Here is a 22,552-nt window from a genome sequence, read left to right on the forward strand (position 1 = left end):
ACTGCCTAGAACACAGAGCACATTTGATTTCTAACAAAGCAACAAGACCCAGCAATTTAGTTATAACATAAGCATCCCTAGAACAGAAACCTCTTAAGCCATGGGAATTTTCCCCATAGCTCAATAGACCACCTAGGACTTAAGGAAGTAGCTTAATGAGTAACTGAAGTTCTACAATACCTTTCTTGGTTTTAGATTTCCCTCCTCATAGCTTACTAAATAAATAGAGCCGATTTACAGCAGGCAGAAAAAAAAAAAAGGTCTACACTTCATTTACTGGCATTTCTAGAGCTTCCTGGAAGAGAAACTTGTACATATCAAATCCTCAGCAACTAAAGAAAAAATCTGCACAATAAAGATCTGCTCAGTTAGTACATTCAGAGGATAGTGAGCAACATGAGTCCATTTGTAATTCATACTGTACGTCACACAGTTCTTAAAAACTAAACATTTCTTTCTGCTTTGGCTCACCAAAAGGTGATTTTATTCTGAAGCTGTTACATATATATACATATATGTATACCTATCTTTAAACAGACATGATTACAATACGAGAGACTGCACAAAAGCCACCAGATTTCAGTTTTCTTTGTATTTGTTACAGAAAAAAAAAAAAAGTACCTATATCATTCCAGTTTAAATGATGAGGTACATCTGAAGTACCAAACTGGAATGTTCTCAGCCAAGGTAATTTCAAATCCACGTTACATTTATTACATAATTCAGAACTTTGGTATACCATGTGCAGCTGCTATCCTTCCAGAAACTTAATTGCCAAACTGTCTATAATGAAGTAAAAACTTTCAAATAAAAATTCAATATGGTCAATCCACTTCCAACTTCATGTAGTCTTCCATGAAACATTTGACATACTGAAGAAAAGCAACTCAAGCAGTTCTTAAGGTAAATACAGTAATTAAAAATCTCTGCTAGATTTCAAGGCAGCAAAAGAAAATCACTACTTGACCTCTACAATGCAAAGACTTTCTGCATTATTTTGGTTGATTCTGTACAAGTTTCAGTAATTGATTTTATTTAAATATAACTGTTACAACTATTTAATCCAGAATCTTAATGAAAATGAGAAGTTTGACAGCTCTAATATAGAACTTGCACAACAGTTACCTTAACACTGACTGAACAAGGAATGACATACAAAAAGATTTAGAAATTACACATTTTAAATGGAAGATGTTGTATTTCAGATTCACTTTGAAGATGACTTTTATCCTTTAGTATGCAACTTCATTCTTTACCTGCCAAACACAGTATACAAGTGATCACAGCAAAATTTACAGAATAATTGCCTTTGGTCTTGGTCTTACAAAGACCTATTCAAACATTTGAGATAAGTAAGCATCTTCTTCCCTTTAAATTCTATACATGTGTTCAAGCTTTAAGCCTATATTTGGATTTACAAAATCCCGCAAGATAAAAGTCTTTCAAATATACATCTCAGATTATTACAGTACAATGTCCTTATATATGTGAACCTATCTTTTGCTAAGTTACCCACTCTTCATCACATGGACACCTCTAGAAAATGAAGCAGTCACTTCCACAATTAACTCCTTGATGCTGATGGGTTTGACTGCTGAAAGCAGCCATTTGTCTGGGGTGGGGAAAAGGGGGGGAGAAATGAAACAGTTGTGCAAAATGAGATTAAGATGTCTCAAATTGCCCCCAGATGTGACCAATTTTGGCTGAAGACTATTTTTTTTTAATTGTGGTCTTGAAGGCCACTGTCAGTGGCAGATCATTTTAATGGAAAAACAAATCTCAACACCAAAGAGTTAACGCTGTCTATGCATAACTGAAAGAACTTAGAGTATAATTAAGGTTTAAATGTCCTTCTACTTGTCTTCTGACAATCTAGCAACAAGATGGATTTTTTTTTTTCTCATTTTAACATTTAACCCACAGCCAAAATGAACTCCTACTATAAAGAAGGCAGCTATTCATGCGACTATTAGAATTTCCAAAACACTGGTTAGTTTGTAATTAAAAGAAAAGCTAGATACAAGTATGTGACTTTTTACAGAAGGCCTCATTGTGGTAAATTATATACATCATAGTGTTCTCATTTTCCTTAAAGTGCTACTATCATCATATTGGTACAAGATTATCTACTGTTTCAGAAGGTCTTTTAGTACAGCACCAGCACTGGCATCAGGGGACACTGGCAGTGGTGTGAAAGTGGGCAGTGCATCAGAAATAGGTTTCATAAGCAGATGTCCAGAACTGCTGGCAGGTGTTATGAGAGGCACTGCTGCAGATCGAGGTGCTAAAAATGGATTTGTGTCTGGCCTCCTGCCCATTACTGAGACTGCAGAATCTGAAATACAAAACCAAAACCCAGCAATGAAAACACTTTGTTAGAAAGCATTCATAACTCTACCCACTTTTACAGGATTTCTTCACAAACAAACTCTAAAATTGCCCATTACTTTTGCAACATGAAAATCCCATCTTCTTGCTATAAACACTCTCAAGGACTTTAATTCTCTCTGTTCTCTCTTATCTTGGATCTCATCTGCCACTGCTTCTTTTACTGAAAAATTCCTATGTCTACACTTCAGGCCACAAGTTACAAGACTGACTGCATTTCTCTGTGGATATTCTACAGACATTTGAGTCCAGCATTTAAAAACTGCTACCATATGGTTTATTTCCGGAAACAAAAACTTAAAACACCCAGAAATTTAGCTCCTGTATAGACAAAAGGAATCAAGAATCTGGTTCTTCCAGACAAGGAAACTGGCTTTTTTCTCTTTTTTTTTTTTTTCCAAAGTAAAGCAGGTACTTTACCTATTGTATTACTGTTGTAGTACAAGGAAAAAAGAGTAAAAAGAAAACTATAAACTTAATTTAGGTTTATTAAGAAAATAAATACATACTGCTTTCAGAGATAAATTAGTATTTCACACTGAAATACTAATTCATAATTCATAAATATAATAATTCATAATATAAATATCTAATTCACATTATGAATTAAGTATTTATACTTTGTAACATACAGCTATTTTATACAAATTCAAAGTGGGTTTTTAGCTTATCTCTCTGTAGAGTTATACAACTTACAGGGTTTTGGGGTTGTAGGTTTTGGTTTTTTTTTTAATTCACTGGTAAAAGTTTGAATCAAAACAAGCTTCTGCAAATCAGCAGGACTGCATTAAAGTCAAGACTTAAATGTACATAAAAAAATTTTTAGTTCTTGCATTACTTAGACAAAAATGCATTCATTTCAACAAGCATAATACAGGAATAATTCTTCTTTCCCATAGGAAAAAGTCAAAGTTAACACTCATGCACAGCTTACAGAGATTTCAAATCAGGCTATATACTTAACTGATTTTATGTCCATCCTCCCTGAGGAACCAGATTCTAACAGACAGGCAATACCAGGTTGCTATTACTTGCACTCTTCACTCAGTAAGACCCAAGCTGACAAACAGGGATGCCAAAAATCAGAACTGGGTTCAGTGATATACCATATGGAGTTGTCTGCACAGCATCTGTTTGGCTCTAACAGGTGCTGTTAGAGCCTCTCTATATCAAAGGGAATTTGATCCCTATGATCTTCTGTATTGAGATTTCAGGAAGTGGGGTACAGAAGCAGTGGGAAGAAGGGGTGGGGGAAGGAAAAAAAGAAATAGAAGAGAAAGTATGAAACTGCAGGCAGGGAGCTGGGGGGAAGGGAGAAATCAAATTCCTAGCTCACAAGAGGAAGCACAGAATCCCTGAAATGCCCCTGAAAATGCTACCTTTAGTTATTTATGTTCTGTGCAAGAATTCAAGTTTTCCTTCAAATGTTACCTTGCATTTGAACATTGGATGGAGTACTGATAGTTTTACCAGTTCCTGCTGCTCCTAAAAGTTTCATATCAGGAACAGACAGCTTCGGTGGAGGAAGGCTTGGGCAAGATTCTGTTTCGAGGAATTTCACAAACAATTCTGAAAAAGACTACAAGAGGCTACCAGTTAGTACATTTTACTGAAGCTCTGTTGAAAAGTATGTAAGTTAAAAACACAAACATACATATACCAAGAAGGCATCAACAGCCTCCCAAAAATTTTGTGTGGGTACTTAGTACTAAGTATGTGGTACTAAGTAGTCCTTACTGATGATAATGAAATTTATTTACAAAATCCGCAGGGTTTTGTGATCTCAGGAAGTAGTATTTTTGTGAAACTGATAAAATTCTAAATATAACACACATACTTCCACCATAGTTCCATTATGGGTTTAAAGCATCCCATGCTGCTAATGACTGATATCATGGTGTTTATTTCCTGTGATCACGCTCAAGCAAATCACTCCTCCAGGAACATAATTTTGCAACTTTTCTCTTAAAACCCACTACTTTCTTTATTTGGCAAAAAGTCTTGAATAAAGAAACAACTAAGGCATCAGCAGCATCACAAAAAAAAGTTTTGGCTTAATAAAGCATTTATTTTCCTCTTTTACATCTGTAGTTAATCAGACCACAATCTTCTGGTGGCTTAAATGCCTGTATTATTTTAGTGGTCAAAAATCAATCCCTACCCTTTTTATGATATTTTACAGGACTCAATTCTCAACATACTCTTCTAGCTCAGCAAGAAAAATACCTAAGGTTCATCCAAAAAGCCCAGTCCCTCAGTATTCTATCCCTGAGTGCATTATTTACTGGCCTGCAAAACAGAAAGTTCAATAGACAAACTGCTCCCACAGATCACACTATGAGAACTGTTGCTTTACAGTGTTTGAAAGCTTAAAATATCAACTTTATAACCTGCACGTAAGAGGGACTAGCTGCAGCAGCTAAGAAAACCTTTCAAATGAAATTTCAAGCACACATGGAAACACAGTCATCAAAATATAATGCCATGGCTGTCTATTATAGAATTCCAGACCACCACATATATTTAACCTCCAGCACTGTCAGTTTGCAAGATAAAGTACATACTGTAAGAAGTCAGTGATCTCAGGAACCAGTGGAACAGTAACTGGGTATCTGTATTAGCCCAACACTTAATATTGTACAGTTGTCATCAATGCCTATTTATTTACTTAGTGAGGAAAAAAAACCCCAACAAACAACACCCCAAACCAAAAAACCCCAAACCCTTACACCAAAATCAATTGTACAAAGCAAATAATGCAAGATACAGTAGCATCAGTAACTCAATATACTGATGAGCCAAAAATCAGCATTAATATGCAACTGCCCCATTTTTTCCACTCAAGCATACACAATTAATTCTTACACTATTAAAAATGTTCTGATGAGTTGGCCTCAAAGGTGTACTAGGGACGCTCTTTGACCCAGCTCCTCCACCAAGCCAGCCAGTGACCCATCTTGTAACTCCTCTTTGGTCTTCAGATAATAACTAGAGAGTATTAAAAAAAAAATAATTAATAATTTGGAAACCAAAAATAAGGCAGCAGGTAAAGGAAACTGCAACACTGTGCTCATTATATTTATTCACCATGACTGTGTGGGAATCCTACAGATAAATAATTACTGTTAAAACTTTCTTCTCTGCCTCCCGAAGACTGGCAATCTAAAACCATGGCTTTTTATTTAAAAATATAAGCCCCACATTTTTCACAATACCTAGTGTTACATACAAAACTAGCTTACTTTTCTGTTAACAGACATATTCCAGCTATTATACACAATAGCCCAAAGTTAAATCCCTTTCTTTCCATGTTAGCATTCCTCAGCAAAATCAGATCCATTCTACTAAAATAATGTTATCAGAAGAGTCCATTAAAATCAGCGTGTCCCACATAAAACCCCCCACACTTTCCCCACAAGATGTGCAGGCGCATTTAGTTTAGCAGCAAGTCATTCTATTTTCAGATAAAGATGCTGCACATAAAAAAGGAAGTCTACTTTTCTGCAAAGCATTACCTGATCAAGTTCTTCCCTTTTTATTCCCAAGATACTGCCCATTAACCTTAGCACTTCAGGACGCTTATTTTTTGGAGTATGAAAATGCCCAACAAAGAGATTTCTCATCAGGAGCCTGCAGAACAACAGAAGCTTGTTACACAGTCTGCTCTTACATAACACTTGATACTGTCATACTGATGCATTTATTCCTCATACTCTTGCCTTACAATAATCCAAATAAATCTAATACAAGGAACTAAAAGGATAACTCACTCACTTCCCTCCCCTACAAGTTACAATATTTCTTATATAGTAGATGTCAATTTGGACAGTACTAGAAATACTGTATGCAAAAAGATGAAACTACATTGTACATGCACTAATCTTGATGCAAGTACTACAATCAGGGAAAGAGTTTATTCTAAGATATGGATTCAGGAGACCATTTAAAAAGATACTTATGTGTATTCCCAGATGAAGATGTAAATGAAGAGGGCAGGGAAACCAACTTGCCTATCCCCCATTTCAGTTCTAATTGGTAAAGAGAAGGGGAAAAAAAAATTACTAAAGAAGAGAGATTTACACAACATCCAGGTATTGCTAGCTACATGAAAGGGCTGGCTGTTCACACCTTAAACATTATAACAGATGTTTATCAAGAACTTTAATCTCCATTTGCAGAGCTCATGCTATTGAAGAGCACTTTGACTTAAGGAGCACCTCAGTAATCAAAATTTACACTGCTATTTTACTAATCAAAATTACTATTTACAACCACCAAGCAATTTGCAGTAAGATGACTGCAGCAACTCAGACAGAGACCCCGTCCCAAACCGTGGCTGTTCAGGTCTCTGGATGCAGGGAGTGCCAGAGCCTGCTGCTGCCGGGGGAGGGAGGACAGCATTCCACCTGCGTGAGGTGTGAGCAGGTAGAAGATCTGCTTAGCCTGGTGGCAAACCTTGAGGAGGTTGAGACGCTGAGGACCATCAGGGAGTGTGAAAGGGAGATCGACTGGTGGAGTAACTCCCTGGCGTGACAGTCGGAACGGTTCCAGGGAGATACCCCCCAAAAGGGGAAGGACCCCCTGCCTTCTCACACAGAGGGGGATGGCCTGAGACACCCCCTGCCCTGCAGCTGTTGCGCAGAGGTAGGGGACCAAAAAGACGACGAGGGCTGGAAGCGAGTTCCAGTTCGGCGTCGTGGGAAACCCTCCCCACTTCCTGCCCTGCTTCCTCAGGTGTCCCTCCGTAATAGGTTCGAGGCCCTGGATCTTGAAGGAGAGGTAGGTGAGAATGTAGGGCAAGGCCAGCCCACAAGGCCACATAGGAAAAGGGGGTCGACTTTGCACTTCAAGACTGCCTCTGATAAGAAAGAAAGAAGCGTCATTGTAGTAGGCAATTCCCTTCTGAGAGGAACAGAGGGCCCGATATGCAGAGTTGACCCTCATCACAGGGAAGCGTGTAGTCTGCCTGGAGCCCGGATCAGGGATATCACCAGGGCGCTCCCCAACCTGGTGCACCCGACAGACTATTACCCGCTGCTGGTCTTCCAGACAGGTGGGGAGGAAGCTGCTTCCCGCAATCTGAGGGGGATGAAGAAAGACTACAGGGCCTTGGGGCGGATGGTGAAAGAGTCTGGGGCTCAAGTGATCTTCTCCTCACTCCTTCCATCTTCCACTGATGATGTGGGAAGGAATGGGAAGATTCAGTTCATAAACAATTGGCTTCAAGACTGGTGCTGCAGGCAGGGCTTTGGATTCTTTGATAACAGCTGGTTTTACAGGGCACCAGTCTGGACAATGACAAGTGGGAAAGGTTTATCTCACAGAGGGAAAAGGATGCTGGGGCACGAATTAGCAGGGCTCATTTGGAGAGCTTTAAACTAGATTCGAAGGGGGATGGGGTTGAGCTGGGCTTGCCCCAGTGGGGCAGCACTCCAGAATTGATGAAGACTGGGAGGCCTCCTATAATCCTAGGGTGAAATCGGTGTGCTCAGCTCGCTCCCTGGAATGTCTGTACACCAATGTGCGCAGCATGGGAAATAAGCAGGAGGAGTTGGAAACCTGTGTTAGGTCAGGAGACTATGATCTGGTGGCAATTACAGAGACGTGGTGGGACAGCTCACATGACTGGAATATAGTCATGGGGGGCTATGTCCTTTTCAGGAAAGACAAGCCAGCCAGGCGGGGTGGTGGGGTTGCTCTTTATGTGTGGGAGCAACTACAATGCACTGAGTTCTGTCCAGGGACAGATGAGGAGCGAGTTGAGAGTCTGTGGGTGAGAATTAAGGGGCAGGCTGGCAGGGGAGATACTGTTGTGGGTGTCTGTTACAGACCACCAGATCAGGATGTGGAAGTTGACGAGGCCTTCTACAGGCAGCTGAGAGCGGCCTCACAGTCACAGGCCGTGGTCGTCGTGGGGGATTTTAACTTCCCTGATGTTTGCTGGAAGGACCACTCGGCAACCCAGCCACAGTCCAGGAGGTTCCTCCAGTGTATGGATGATAACTTCCTCCTGCAAATGGTGGATGAGCCAACCAGGAGAGGAGCGCTGCTGGATCTCATCCTCACTAACAAGGAGGGTCTGGTCGAAGCAGTAAGGGTTGAGGGCTGCCTTGGTTGCAGCGAGCATGAGATGGTGGAGTTCAGGATCTTGTGTGGTAGGACCAGTAGAATAGCAAGCAGAATTGCAACCCTGGACTTTAGCAGGGCAAACTTTGGCCTTTTCAAGCAATAGCTAGGGGAAATCGCATGGGCAAGGCTGTTTGAAGGTAAAGGGGCCTAAGATAGTTGGTTGGCATTCAAGGATTGCTTTTTCTGAGCTCAAGATCGGAGCATCCCAACACATAGGAAGTCAAGGAAGAGGGCCAGGAGACCTGCGTGGCTAAATAGGGAATTGCTGGGTATGCTCAAGTGGAAGAGGAGAGTTTACAGGTCATGGAAGGAGGGGCTGGCCACTTGGGAGGAATATAAGGCTGCTGCTAGAGGATGTAGGAAGGCAGCTAGGATGACTAAGGCCTCCTTAGAATTAAACCTGGCGAGAAGGGTCAAGGACAGCAAAAAGAGCTTTTTCAAATACATGGCAGATAAAACTAACACCAGAGGCAATGTAGGCCCACTGATGAACAGGATGGGTGCCCTGGTGACAGAAGATACAGAGATGGCAGAGTTACTGAATGCCTTCTTTGTCTCTGTCTACTCTGCTGCGGGCAGTCCTGAAGAGCCCTGTACCCCTGAGACCTTAGATGAAGTCAGGTCAACGGAGCGGTTTGCCTTAGTCGATGAGGAATGGGTTAGAGACCAGTTGAGCAATCTGGACATCCATAAATCCATGGGTCCAGATGGGATGCACCCGCGGGTGCTGAGGGAACTGGCGGAAGTCATTGCTAGACCACTCTCCATCATCTTTACCAAGTCTTGGGAAACGGGAGAGGTGCCTGAGGACTGGAGGAAAGCAAATGTCACTCCAGTCTTCAAAAAGGGCAAGAAGGAGGAGGACCCGGGTAACTATAGAGCGGTCAGCCTCACCTCCATCCCTGGGAAAGTGATGGAACACCTTATCCTTGGTGCCATCTTAAGGCATATCAAGGATAAGAGGGTTATGAGGGGCAGTCAACATGGCTTCACCAGGGGGGAATCATGCTTGACCAATCTCTTAGCCTTTTATGAGGAAATAACACGGTGGACGGATGATGGCAGAGCGGTGGATGTGGTCTACCTTGACTTCAGCAAAGCATTTGACACAGTCTCCCACAGCATCCTCACAGCTAAATTGAGGAAGTGTGGTCTGGATGATCAGGTAGTGAGGTGGACTGGCTGAAGGAGAGAAGCCAGAGAGTTGTAGTCTATGGGGCGGAGTCTAGTTGGAGGCCTGTAACTAGTGGAGTGCCTCAAGGGTCAGTACTGGGACCAGTATTATTTAATATATTCATCAACGATTCAGATGAGGGGATTGAGTGTACTATCAGCAAGTTTGCTGATGACACTAAGCTGGGAGGAGTGGCTGACATGCCAGAAGGCTGTGCTGCCATCCAGCCAGACCTGGACAGGCTGGAGAGTTGGGCAGGGAATAACTTGATGAAATATAACAAGGGAAAGTGTAGAGTCCTGCATCTGGGCAGGAACAAGCCCAGGTTCCAGTATAGGCTGGGAAAAGACCTGTTAGAGAGCAGTGTAGGGGAGAGGGACCTGGGGGTCCTAGTGGACGACAGGATGACCATGAACCAACACTGTGCCCTTGTGGCCAAGAAGGCCAATGGCATCCTCGGGTGTATTAGAAGGGGGTGGTTAGTAGGTCGAGAGAGGTCCTCCTTCCCCTCTACTCTGCCCTGGTGAGACCCCATCTGGAATATTGTGTCCAGTTCTGGGCCCCTCAGTTCAAGAAGGACAGGGACCTGCTGGAGAGAGTCCAGCGCAGGGCAACGAAGATGATTAAGGGAGTGGAGCATCTCCCTTATGAGGAAAGACTGAGGGAGCTGGGTCTCTATAGTTTGGAGAAGAGGAGACTGAGGGGTGACCTTATAAGTGTCTATAAATATATAAAGGGGGAGTGTCACGAGGATGGAGCCAGGCTCTACTCAGTGGCAAACAATGATAGGACAAGGGGTAATGGGTACAAACTGGAACACAAGAGGTTCCACTTAAACTTGAGAAGAAACTTCTTCTCAGTGAGGGTGACGGAACACTGGAACAGGCTGCCCAGGGAGGTTGTGGAGTCTCCTTCCCTGGAGACATTCAAAACCCGCCTGGACACATTCCTGTGTAACATTATCTAGGTGTTCCTGCTCCGGCAGGGGGATTGGACTAGATGATCTTTTGAGGTCCCTTCCAATCTCTAGCATACTGTGATACTGTGTAATTGAAAAATGTCAAAATAATCAAAGTATAATTACAAGGTCACACACAGAAGCACAGTATTGCACTGTTCTTGCATCTGTGCTAGTAATATATCTGTACGTTGTCAGAAATGAAAACCAAAAATGTATACCAAATCTTTAATTAAAGACTTACTTGTCCACTTTTCCTTCTGTGCTGTTCATAAGATTCATTAGTTTATTTTGGACATCTTCTAACATTTCTCTTCTGATCTCACCTATAAAATGGCACACCAAATACACAAAAATTTAAACTTTGTTGCAAAACTTACTAATAATGGTGGTGCTTTAAAAAAAAAACAAACAAAAACCAAACCAACAAAATTAGCTCATTTTTCTAAACAAATGTCAACTTAAGTGATCATTATTTGAAATCATAAGCTAAAATTTTCAAAACAATACTCAATGTTCAAGCACAGGAATACACAGAAAATAGATCAACTGCAGAAGGTGTGATGAACTGCTCTATTCCACCGAGATAACACAGAACTAGAAAGAAACTCTTGATCAAGGTCTATAGTGCTGTGCTGGCAATCTTTCTCATCATCTGATCAAACTGCATGTTGGCATCAGGTATTTTGACCTCAGTACTTAACCTCAAATATTTCCTAAATCTGCATGCTCCACTATCAAGTTGCTAGAGCCTTGAAGTACTAAGGAGTTCTCCAGTCTCCCAGGAGAATTACCAGCTAGCAAGGCAACATCAGTTACTTGTGGTTCTGTTCTGTTAGGACCTTTCCTGCTCCTGACAACTGATGTAAGCTTTTGAAACAGCATGCTGGGACACACTAATGCATCCTAGAACCAGTGCTGTGCTTCACGATTCAGTATGCTGGCAAGAAAGGCTTTCCATTCTTGCCAGATTTCCTGTACATCTGGGAATACAAGCATTCAGTTAAAAATGGCACAGCTACCATGAACCAAAAAAAACCTGAGAGGAAAATAGCAAATACTTCCAGTGAAGCATCACGGCCTGCAAATTAAATGAAAAGGCCAGTATTAAGTTAATTAACATGAGGTTGTGTAGCAGTGTGCTGGGAGCCACTGCATGAATTTTCTGCCCTTTTTTTTTTTTTGTCAGGCTGACCTCAAGTTCTGATACCATTCTGTAGTGGCTGCACTGAAATCAGTTCATCTAGGATAACAAAATACTGATCATGACACTCTTGGCTCACACAAAGGACTATTCTTCCTCACAACAAACTTGAAAAAGGAACTATTAGAAGAGTTTAGATCCTGCATTCACTAGCGTTATAACTTTTCAGCTTTCTGAAATTCCTGAATTTCAACAATGATTTGTCTACTATCTACATATTTGAGCCTCACAACATCATTCCAAAATTCCACAGACACAAGTCACTGGTTAGGTCAAATACAGAATAGACTTAACTACCCCAGTCACTCTGTGTCAACAACTCAGGTTTCCTCTGACCTCCCACAAAACTCAAAAATAAAGCCCAAAATAGACAAATAAATAAAAAACTCCCTCCTGAAAGCTTTACTTGCTGTAAGTATTTTACAACATTCTGACTGTAAGGAAACAAGGCACAAAAATTTCTCTTTATGAAAAAATCAGATATACTAGAAACTGGATAAAGCATCTGATGTTCAGGTCTACGCAAGTTTGTACAACCAGAGTAGAAGTGCTAGAAAAACTTATTTCATTTAAATCCCTAAACACAGGATTCCAGAACACCGATAATTTAACATTCTCAGACAAGAAAACAAATTATTACAGGATACAAAGTATCCTTAGAAGATAAACTATAAATTACTTAAAGACAGCAAAAATACAATTTTTCATGCTCTTTTTTTTCTAACAGACGTACAAAAGTACGTGTATATTATAACATGGACTGTCCATATGAAGACCAACTCTACCCTACAGTTTTATCAACAGAGTACAAAATCTCCCTCTATAAGGTTGAATGCTTACCTTCAAATCTTATGGAAAATGTGCCAATCAAATTTCCCTACCTTTTTAACACTTCTTGAGCTCATGCCAATGAGAACTGCTTCATTTAAAGAACAAAATAAGACCCACAAAAAGATACACTTTTCTTGCATCTATTTGGTAGTTAATTTCCACAAAGCCTCAATATCTTTGTAGGAAAAGGGACTTTCATAGTTTTATACCCTTCAAATCATCTGGGATGCATGAAAAACATTCCACTTTAGCTTCCACATGACTTTCAATTTTAATAAATTGTGGCATGTGGCATGCCACAACTACGCTGATGCAACATGGTTCTCAACTTAACACCAGTTACTCCATTAGAACCTGCATAGAGTTTTCATGTATCTACATGAAAGAGTTGAGCTGTGACATGGTTCCAACCTACTTCAGATACTCCACATCTTTATACAGACATTCTACTTCACAAATACAAGTTTTAGAGAGTACAGAGTAGAACAAACTAACTAGTATCATGCTGGGAAAATTCTTAAGTAACATAAGGATTAAGCTCCTTATTCAAAACAAGTTAAAACCCAAACAAAAATATATGTATTATACAACAATATATATTGTAACAACTACATCCATATACACTGAAATCCATTCCATTAATGTAACTGCCCTTCAGCATTCAACTATCTCAAAACATCAGGGTGAGGCACAGGAGTATTAATCCATGCTTTCAAGGTTTCAAGTTACTTAAAAATTATGCTACTTTGTAAATGTGGTTAAATAGGACCACAAAAACATTTGCAATGTAATTATGGAATGGTTAACAGTTGTAGGAGCGTATAAGGAAGTTTAGTTCCTATTTGGGTCTCCACGGAGTAAAAGTGGCTTAAAAAAATTAAACTACCAATGTCTCAGAAAGACACAAAAAACAAAATCTGAAAATAAGTTTCAAGTAAATCTTAACGCTGTTGCTATTGCTGCTCTACAAAGCAAGACAATCACAAGTTTACTTTCAATTTTTATTCACATGATAAATTTTAGAACAAACTTATCAATAACTTAGATGAAATGTTACTGCTGTCTTCTATTTTCCTATTTTTTTCCTGGCAAAAAAGATTTCATATCAAAGATGACCAATTTTTAAAGACAGCTATACAGCTAATATTCCATCCACAGTGGCTAAGCAACTTCATCATTAAACATATTTTTTAAATGGAATATTTCCTTCTAAAATAGAGTCTTCAGAGTTGAAAAGGACTCAAACACGTACTTCGTGTATGTGAAACGACTGAATAACAAAAAAGACCTGAGCCAAAATTCAGTACGGACTGCTGTAAACCAGACATTTACAACAGCCTCCAATAATCTGTTAAGCATTTACGGCAATCCAGAAAACTGCATCTGGTACATCTTATACTTTTCCATTAAAATAACTTCTCCTGCCAAAAAAATCCATAAAGAAATCCTTCAAAAGATTTGGCCAACAAAACTGTGTCTGGGAATGTGTTTGGACAATTTTCAATAAGCTATTATATGTTTTCTTGTGTAAATAGAGAAAATGGAGTGGCCTTTTTTTTCCTCAATAAAAATTATGATTTATTCTACAACAACATTAAAGTGCTGTTTCCTTTATGCAACCATCCTGTCAATTTTTTTTTAACAAGTAAATAGCTTGCCAATACAACATAGCTTGATAAAATACTGAGATTCCATTTCCCCTTAAAGTTCAAATCCCTCCTGCTTTCATATGCAAAGGTTTGCAATCAAAATTAACCAGTAATAAAGAGCTTCCCAACTGAGAGTGCTAGATTTGCCTATGCCAAAGTTAATTTCCATCCAGTGTTTAAAAATTTTTGCTGTGAATGTCTGTGGCAAGGCAAAAAGATACAGATACATAAATTTAAAACCAAATGTGTTTAGCTGTACATTCATGAAGCAGCTTGAAATTTAATTTAGCTTGTAAAATTAATATGTGAACTCAGAAAGCATTCCTATTTGGATGCCAAATTGTACTTAGACACAACTAATTTTGAGTACTTATTCATTCAACTATATAGTAGAGAAGTCAAAACTTTTTAATAGTTTGTGCTCCAACTGTGAAGACTTTCAAATGACTTTACACACCAACTATATGATCATAAGCAAGTATGCTCAAAAAATTATTATTTATCTCAAGAGTAAGATAAATCATAATTTAAAAATAAAAAGCAATTATTAGTTCTGTATGTTCAGGGCAAGAGTTACCACTGCATCCAGCAGATATGTTCCAGGTCTTGCCCCAGCAAACCTGAATTAAAGTCATCCACTCAAAATTCCCCAGACATGGGGGAAAAAAACCCAGAAAGTAAAAATCTGTTAAGTAACCATAGAGAATAAGCAAATCTTTGCTGCTCAAACTCCTTTTTTAGAGATGCTTCAGGGACCAACCACAGGTTTTCCTCTGGTTTTAGATTTATCCCATGTGCTCAGTGAAAGCCTGACCATAGCAGAGGATGCTGCAGTAATAGCAAAATATGGTGACCCACACAATAAAGAGTGAAAGACAAAGTAAAGCTCATTCGGGAAAACAGAGAAGGAAAAGATACATGAAGACAATAACAAAAAAAGAAAAAAAGCCTAATATTCCCCTCAGCAGTCAGTACTGTTAATAAGTTCACCTATAGCAAAACTGTCATGGAACTAGATAAAGAGAAGTTAACTTTCCCTCTTGGTTTAATGGAACACTGCAGACAAAATTACATGTCAGGGCTAAGATGTAAGTACAGAAATCCAGAAGAACTATTATTAGTTCTGAATCCTACTTTAGCTAATGCTATGACACTTTTCTCATGAAAACTAAAATTAATGCAGTAGTGGGAAAAAAAAAGTTGACTGTATGTTACTCATATAACTATTTTGTCACCTCAAAGTGAGTGTCTCAGTTTATAAATCTTACTGATGTTTGATATTTAAATACCCTGTATAGAAGCTACCCTCATTTTTTTCCATTTGATTACACTAAATAGTGGAAGGCTATAAAAGAGAAATACACTGAAGTGGCACTGTTTTTTAGTAAAAGATTTGTCTTTTTAGGCTTTCCTATAATTTTAATGCTCAACATGAAAAAACCCAAACACAAAAACATACCCCAAAATATTCACAGAATCACAAAATCAAATAAATTTATGTTGGAAGGGACTTCTAGATCCTCTAGTCTGAAACCCTCTGCTCAAGAAGGATCATCTACAGGAGCCCGTCTTGGATCACGGCCAGTTGGGTTTTGAGTATCTTTCGGGATAGACGCTCCATGTGTTAGACCAACATTTGACCCCCCTCACTATAAATGCTCTTCTTCTGGCAAACCCAAAGTAATGACATTCACCAAATATTAGAGTACTTAATCTGGGAGCAATGCAGAAGGTATCTTTCAAAATATCAGAAATCAGGAAGTTTATTTTAAAAGAGAGCTAAAAATACAATCCAGAGATATGTCCAAGATCTTCCACATAATCTCTTCAGTCTCACATCTGTGCAAGAACTGCTCCCTCTACATCTCTTGCTAACAGCACACCCTTTCTCTACCTGACTGTATTCCCCTATGTCAAATAGCGTAGTTAGTTACTCGGGAAAGCCTGACAACATTTGGTATTATACACACATATTAAAATGAAATTTTTTTAAACTGCTATATTAAGGGCCTTGGTACTGGGGGGGGAGGAGAGGAACAAAAAAACCCACAACCATAGAGGACTTTTGTTTGAGAAAGGTCCCTAACAGAAGGTAAGCATACTTCTTCAACTTTGCTTTATAAACAGTGAAAACCTCTAAAGATGGCACAGAATTACTCTTTTCCTCATAGGAGATGAATTTCGGTAAGTTTCTAGGAATACTATATTGTCTCCTGAGCTGATTGGAATGTAAAAGAAGTAGTTACCTTCTTTCTTAAGTTCTTCAATCTCCTCCTCTTTGATGTCAAGCTGCTCAGTAAGCCTTGATGCTGCATCCAATGCAGCATTTGCCTCTCCTAAACTTTCCTGAATAGAGGGCAGGAAAGAGACAGAAAGAGAAGCAAGGGAGTTCATTACCACAATTAAGCTAATACAACATAGAATCATAGAATAGTTAGGGTTGGAAAGGACCTTAAGATCATCAAGTTCCAACCCCCCTGCCATGGGCAGGGACACCTCACACTAAACCATATCACCCAAGGCCTCGTCCAACCTGGTCTTGAACACTGCCATGGATGCAGCATTCACAACCTCCCTGGGCAACCCATTCCAGTGCCTCACCACCCTAACAGGAAAGAATTTCCTCCTTACATCCAATCTAAACTTCCCCTGTTTAAGTTTTAATCTGTTACCCCTTGTCCTGTCACTACAGTCCCTAATGAAGAGTCCCTCCCCAGCATTCCTATAGGCCCCCTTCAGATACTGGAAGGCTGCTATGAGGTCTCCACGCAGCCTTCTCTTCTCCAGGCTGAACAGCCCCAACTTTCTCAGCCTAAAACATAAATCAAACATAACAGATGCAGAGACTTACATCATTTGTTCTTTACAATAACTGGGTTGTAAACATCCCCAGAAAACTGATGGTCAGCAGAGGAATGCTACTTAACTAACCTTTTAGTACCCCCCCTCTCTTCCAAGGAAGAGAGAATAATTACATAACTTAAGGCATTCTTAGACAGTTACACTCAACACAGCAGTCAAAACCAAAAAATTCATTCAAGAATTAGCATTCAGTTTCATACAGTTCAATTTCATTATTCAGCTCACCTGTAGAGACACAACTTTTTCTTCTAAGTTTTCTGCTTTTTTCCTCCATTCTTCAGCCTGTTTTTTGTGTTTCTCCAGCTCTGCTGAATACATAGCTTTTTCTTCTAAAGGGTTAAAAATACAAAGCCAAACAAGAAAATCTTAATTCACAGCATGTGAGAGATGTGACTTCAAAAACATCAGAATTATCAAATCTGGCCTTCATGAGGTAGAGGTGGAATTCAAATTTCTTAAATGGGACACTGACCATCAGTTTTCACAGGGCCGGAACTGTTTCCTTACAATTTTTTTAACAGACATCAGATTCTGAAATTCAAGCTATCAAAAAGGAAACCAGGTAACTGATATTTAAAAAGCACCACAGTATGGTAACTATGCCAGTTGAAAAATACTTGCTGCAATCTTTGCTATTTCTTGACAAAACTTACCCTGTTGGAATTGCTCTAGTACCATCTGCAGGTTGGCTAGTGACAATGCATACTGCTTCACTTGGTCTTGTGAGATGGTGAGCTGTAGCATAGTTTCATCTCTCTGCTTGGAAACCAGGTTTAATTGCTCTTGCAAAGATTCAACTTGCAGACTAGCTTGATGACTTCATGAAAATAAAATACATTATTTATTAAGACAACAGAAGTAATCACAGAGAAAATTAAATCCCAGCAAAAATACCCTACCTTTTTCAGCTCAATTTATAAAAATGAAGGCAATTTTTGTTCGCCAGTCCCTCTTTGAAAAAAAAAAATAAAATGAAAAAACAACCCCAAAATCAAACCAACCAAATAAAAAATCCCACCAACAAAAGATTTTAAATAAGTCTGATCATAATTTTTTTTACAATAAAACTCCCCTATTATTGTTTGAAGTACATTAGAAAAAGAAAAACCTACTCTGTTATTCATTATTGTAACATTATCTTATCTTAACCAAAAAAAAAACCCTCCATATCTTGCCGATTATCTGCTTCAATTTCTAGATGAATCAACAGGTCTTTCTACCAATTCTTACTTTTAAAGCCAGTCTTCAAGAACCCAGTGTATCTTGCTCCATGCTGACGACTGAATGATCCATTTCACTTCCTCTTAAGCAAAGATATTATGAACCTGACTTACTCCTATGCCAGTCTTTTGAAATAGTACCTATCAGGTGGCACATAGGCTATTTTTCTTAAAGGTTATTTGACAAGTTTGATGAAGAATTAAGAAACATTCTGATGAACAGTTTTTACACAGCCTTCTCCCAGCTCTTCCATTTCTCCACAGTTTTTCACAATAAATTCTGCTCAACTCAGAATCTCTTTACTGAGAATGTTAAGAGTGGAATCCATCTTTAGCACATGAAGACCTTAGCTACACACATACTTTTTTTTTTTTTCTTTTTGATTAAAAAACCTGTTCATTTTGACAAGATCAAAAAAGCATTCTGGTGCCTGAAGTAACCAACAGTCCTTTAAATAAAACAGTATTAAAACAGCCAAGATAAGCATTTGTTAATTTTAATACTTGGATTTTCATTGTTCTGGCTGAAAATTCTGGTGTTTTACTTATCTGCCATAATCACAATTGGCTCTAGCCTTCTAGGTTTTACCTGTGAGAACTTCAATGCATCTTACATTACGCAGGCTAAAAAGAAAAAAATCTTACAGCAGTATATACTTTCCATGGTATCAGGTATAAAATATGTGTACTTGTCTCAAAAGCAATTCACAAACCATGACAGTCACATCTGCGCACTGAAGCACATAAAATAAAACTAGTTCAAACTGAATGAAGCCTTGACTTTAAAAAGAAAGTTAAGTCCATCTTCTTTAACAGACAACTAGATTGATGGGTTGAGGAATTTTTGCTGTTTCTAGTTCTAAGCACAGTCATACATGTGAGATTTCAATAGTTGCTACTAAAATGACAAGTACTTCCTTAAATTCCAAACAGCAGTCAAGTAGATTTCATATCACCTTTCTGATTTAGAGTAATGAAAGTTCTTATCTGTTTTCTCAAGTACTTAGCATGCTAGAGAATGGTAATTCTGTAAAATACAGCCATCAAGTACCAGTCTAGCTAACTGTGGTATCCCCAGCTAATGCTACTGCTGTACAAATTAAAAGACTACCTGGCATTCTCCACCGCAGTAGATGAGGACACAAGTTTTTCTTCCAAAGTCAAAACTTTCTTTCTTAGCTTGACCTCTCTGTCTTCCGCAGCTAAAGCTTCTCGCGTGTAGGAGTCTTCCATCTCTAGAAGGTGATTGCGTAACCTCTCCAGCTCCTGCTTTAGGCGCTGCTCTTTCTCACGCAAATGCTGTAACTGTGTACAACATACCTTAAGTTGCTCGTACTACTGCCTTTCATAACAGTTATTTAAGCAAACTTAAAACATGCTCGTGGAAGCACACTGCACATGTATAGATTTTAAAGTATTTTTACAAGTGATTTTTATCAAAAATAATACAGAAAATATTTTTCTTTTATTTCTTGCAACTGTAAATTATTTGGTGGTGTACCTCACTCTGCAGGGCACTGCTCTCCATTTGCTTCTGTTTGAGTGCTACCATGACTTGGTCTCTTTCTTGCTGAAAAGTAACAGCCTTTTCCTGCATTGATTTAACTTCATTTAACAGTTGATTCAATTCTCCTGTCTTGCCCTGTTGAAGACACAAATATACATTTCAAGCACGGCAAACAGTTTTACCAAAGGAGATACAGTCTTTGCCCAAAAGAGCTTAAAGACAATACTGATCTAAGAAGGAAAAGGGCAAGACGCTCATGGCCCTACAACACAAAACAACATCTGGGGAAAATATTATTTTGAAGTTATTTCACTCACATATTACAAGACAAAGTTATTGTTAAAGACACTATACAGAAGCATTGTCTTAATTGACTGCTGCAAACAAACTGATACCTAACTATCTTTAGATGAGATATGTATTATGTACACAGTGTTTCAGCCACTTGTATACTTGAAAACTTCACTTTTCCCCCTGGTGTTTGAAATCTGTTAGCTGTGATACCCATTTATTAGGCCATGCACATGTAAAGCATTGCCCTAGGCAGGTCAACTTGCCTGTAGTTAACACAACTTAACACATAAAGAAATCTTAAAAAAATAAACTATAGGGTGACCTCACTCCTGAAGATTAGCATTCAATGAATCACAACAATGTTCAACATGTTTTCAGATGTCAAATTTCAACAAACAATGCTCTCACATGCAGTTTACAACTTCACATAGACATATAAAGAACTGCAAGTATGTCAGTTACACAGAATTGACATGTACACATGAACACATTTTCAGTTACTGAAAACTTGTCAGCATGCTCTTTGCCTTTTGTCCCATGTTGTTTTGAATGCATATTGAATATGCTGGATAAAAGTATACAAATCTTTGTTTTCATCACTAATGATGCTTCATCACTTATTAGCTTCAATTATCCGTTTTATTAATCAAGCTGAGTTCAGTAGAAGTCTTTTTGCCCTAGAACCATAAACCTGCAGGCAGACGTTCTCTTTTAATATCACGTTATCTTCTGACACGCACACATAAAATACAAAACTGTTTTGATACTATATTTTCTAGTTCTCCATGGGGATCACAAAGTGTGTAACAGGAACTTCTCTGATCTGTGCAAGAAAAACATCTAGACAAACATAACATGCTTGTGAAACTGAAAGCCTAAACCACCACTGAGTGAAACTCTGCAGGCCAAAACACATGCAACACAGAAAACCTAGCCAGACAATACAGATTTCTAGGAGTTAGAATTAAAAAAAACAACAAAAAACAACCACCACCAACAAAACACACAAAAACCCCAATACAAACAAAAAACCCAACAAAATAGTAAGAGTGTTAATTTGTAAAGTATTAGTATGCTTTATATGGAAAGACTGATGAATGTTTAAATTCCCAATGGTAATTCAAAGCCACTTGTCAAAACACCACTGTACTTTGAGACAACAAAAATTTGCATTGTAATTCCATAGTATTTCCTTAGAACAGGATACGAAAACATCTACTACGAGCAAACAGAGCTATGCATCTGTCCCAAGTCAAACTTCTCACAAAAAAAAAAAAAAAAACCAACCTAGTTTTCAACTCATATTAGGTCTAAGTTGAGCCTTAAAAATGACAAATTTAAAAAGACATGTATTGCTAAATGTAATTCATATTTTGCTTTCCAAATCCATTACACTGCAGATTTAGTTGGCAATTCGAAAATTCCAGAGATGTGAGTGTGGTGAGGCACTGGAACAGGTTTGTCCAGAGAAATTATGGCTGCTCCATACCTGGCAGCGTACAAGGACAGGTTGGACAGGGCTTTGAGAAGCCTGGTCTAGTGGAAGGTGTCCCTGCCCATGGCAGGGGGGTTGGAATGAGATGATCATTGAGGTTCCTTTCAGCCAAAACCATTCTATTAATTTTAATTATATTTTAAAAACATAACAATAATGTTATGTTTGTAACTTAAATTACAGTAATTATATTTTTAATTATAGTGGGGGGAAAACTAATGCCAAGGTACTTAGCAATGGTTTGCATAAATACCACTCTTTGATAATGGGCAAGTGCTCCTAACTTCAGAGAATGGGAAGGTATGCTAAAAGCCAGAAGGATACTAAGAACAGAATGCATGGAGGGGGACAACTCTAAGAGAAGACTGAAGAACAGCAACCACAGCCATCAAGATGAAGAGAAAGGAGACCTGAGCAGTACAGAGGAAACAAAAAAAAGAAAATCATCTGTTTGGAATTAATTACCAGAAAAGTCTCCCACCAAGACATACTCTCAGAGCATCTACATCCTGGAGTTCTGCTGTCAAGTGTTTGTTAAACTACAGAAAGACTTTGGCACTGTACTTAACACCTATTTCTCAAAACCAAATGGCAATTAACAAATTACTTGTTAACTCCAGCAGCAGTAAATCGTACAACATGCTGTTGCCCTGTGTATCAATGATGCCACATAATTCTTGCCTCTTTTAAAAGCGATTGTTCTTCAAATTACATACAAGGTAATTTACAAGCCACTGCAACTTTTCTCTGAATAAACATTTTGAAAAAAGTTTCAATATTTCCATTTGTCAAATTGTATAGAAGAAACCACTAATTTAGCTTATCTGATCTTTCATCTTTT

The 22,552-nt window shown here is 38.7% G+C and overlaps 1 protein-coding gene across 1 annotated transcript in view; it reads right to left on the reverse strand.

Moving 5' to 3' along the window:
- Positions 1–1,711: 1,711 nt before the first annotated feature.
- The window catches only part of TRIP11 (thyroid hormone receptor interactor 11), a 37,146-nt gene continuing 16,305 nt past the window's right edge, over positions 1,712–22,552 (reverse strand). The window contains 10 exon segments of the mRNA XM_057413306.1: positions 1,712–2,335; positions 3,820–3,967; positions 5,254–5,376; positions 5,904–6,018; positions 10,894–10,975; positions 16,580–16,679; positions 17,421–17,524; positions 17,849–18,012; positions 19,527–19,720; positions 19,917–20,057. Of these exon segments, the coding sequence (XP_057269289.1) occupies positions 2,127–2,335; positions 3,820–3,967; positions 5,254–5,376; positions 5,904–6,018; positions 10,894–10,975; positions 16,580–16,679; positions 17,421–17,524; positions 17,849–18,012; positions 19,527–19,720; positions 19,917–20,057 (1,380 nt within the window). The 3' untranslated portion in view covers positions 1,712–2,126.

This window comes from Pezoporus wallicus, unplaced genomic scaffold, assembly GCF_028554395.1.
Source record: "Pezoporus wallicus isolate ANWC-B61680 ecotype Strahan unplaced genomic scaffold, APGP_CSIRO_Pwel_v1 contig_3017, whole genome shotgun sequence".
Taxonomy (NCBI): Eukaryota; Metazoa; Chordata; class Aves; order Psittaciformes; family Psittacidae; genus Pezoporus; species Pezoporus wallicus.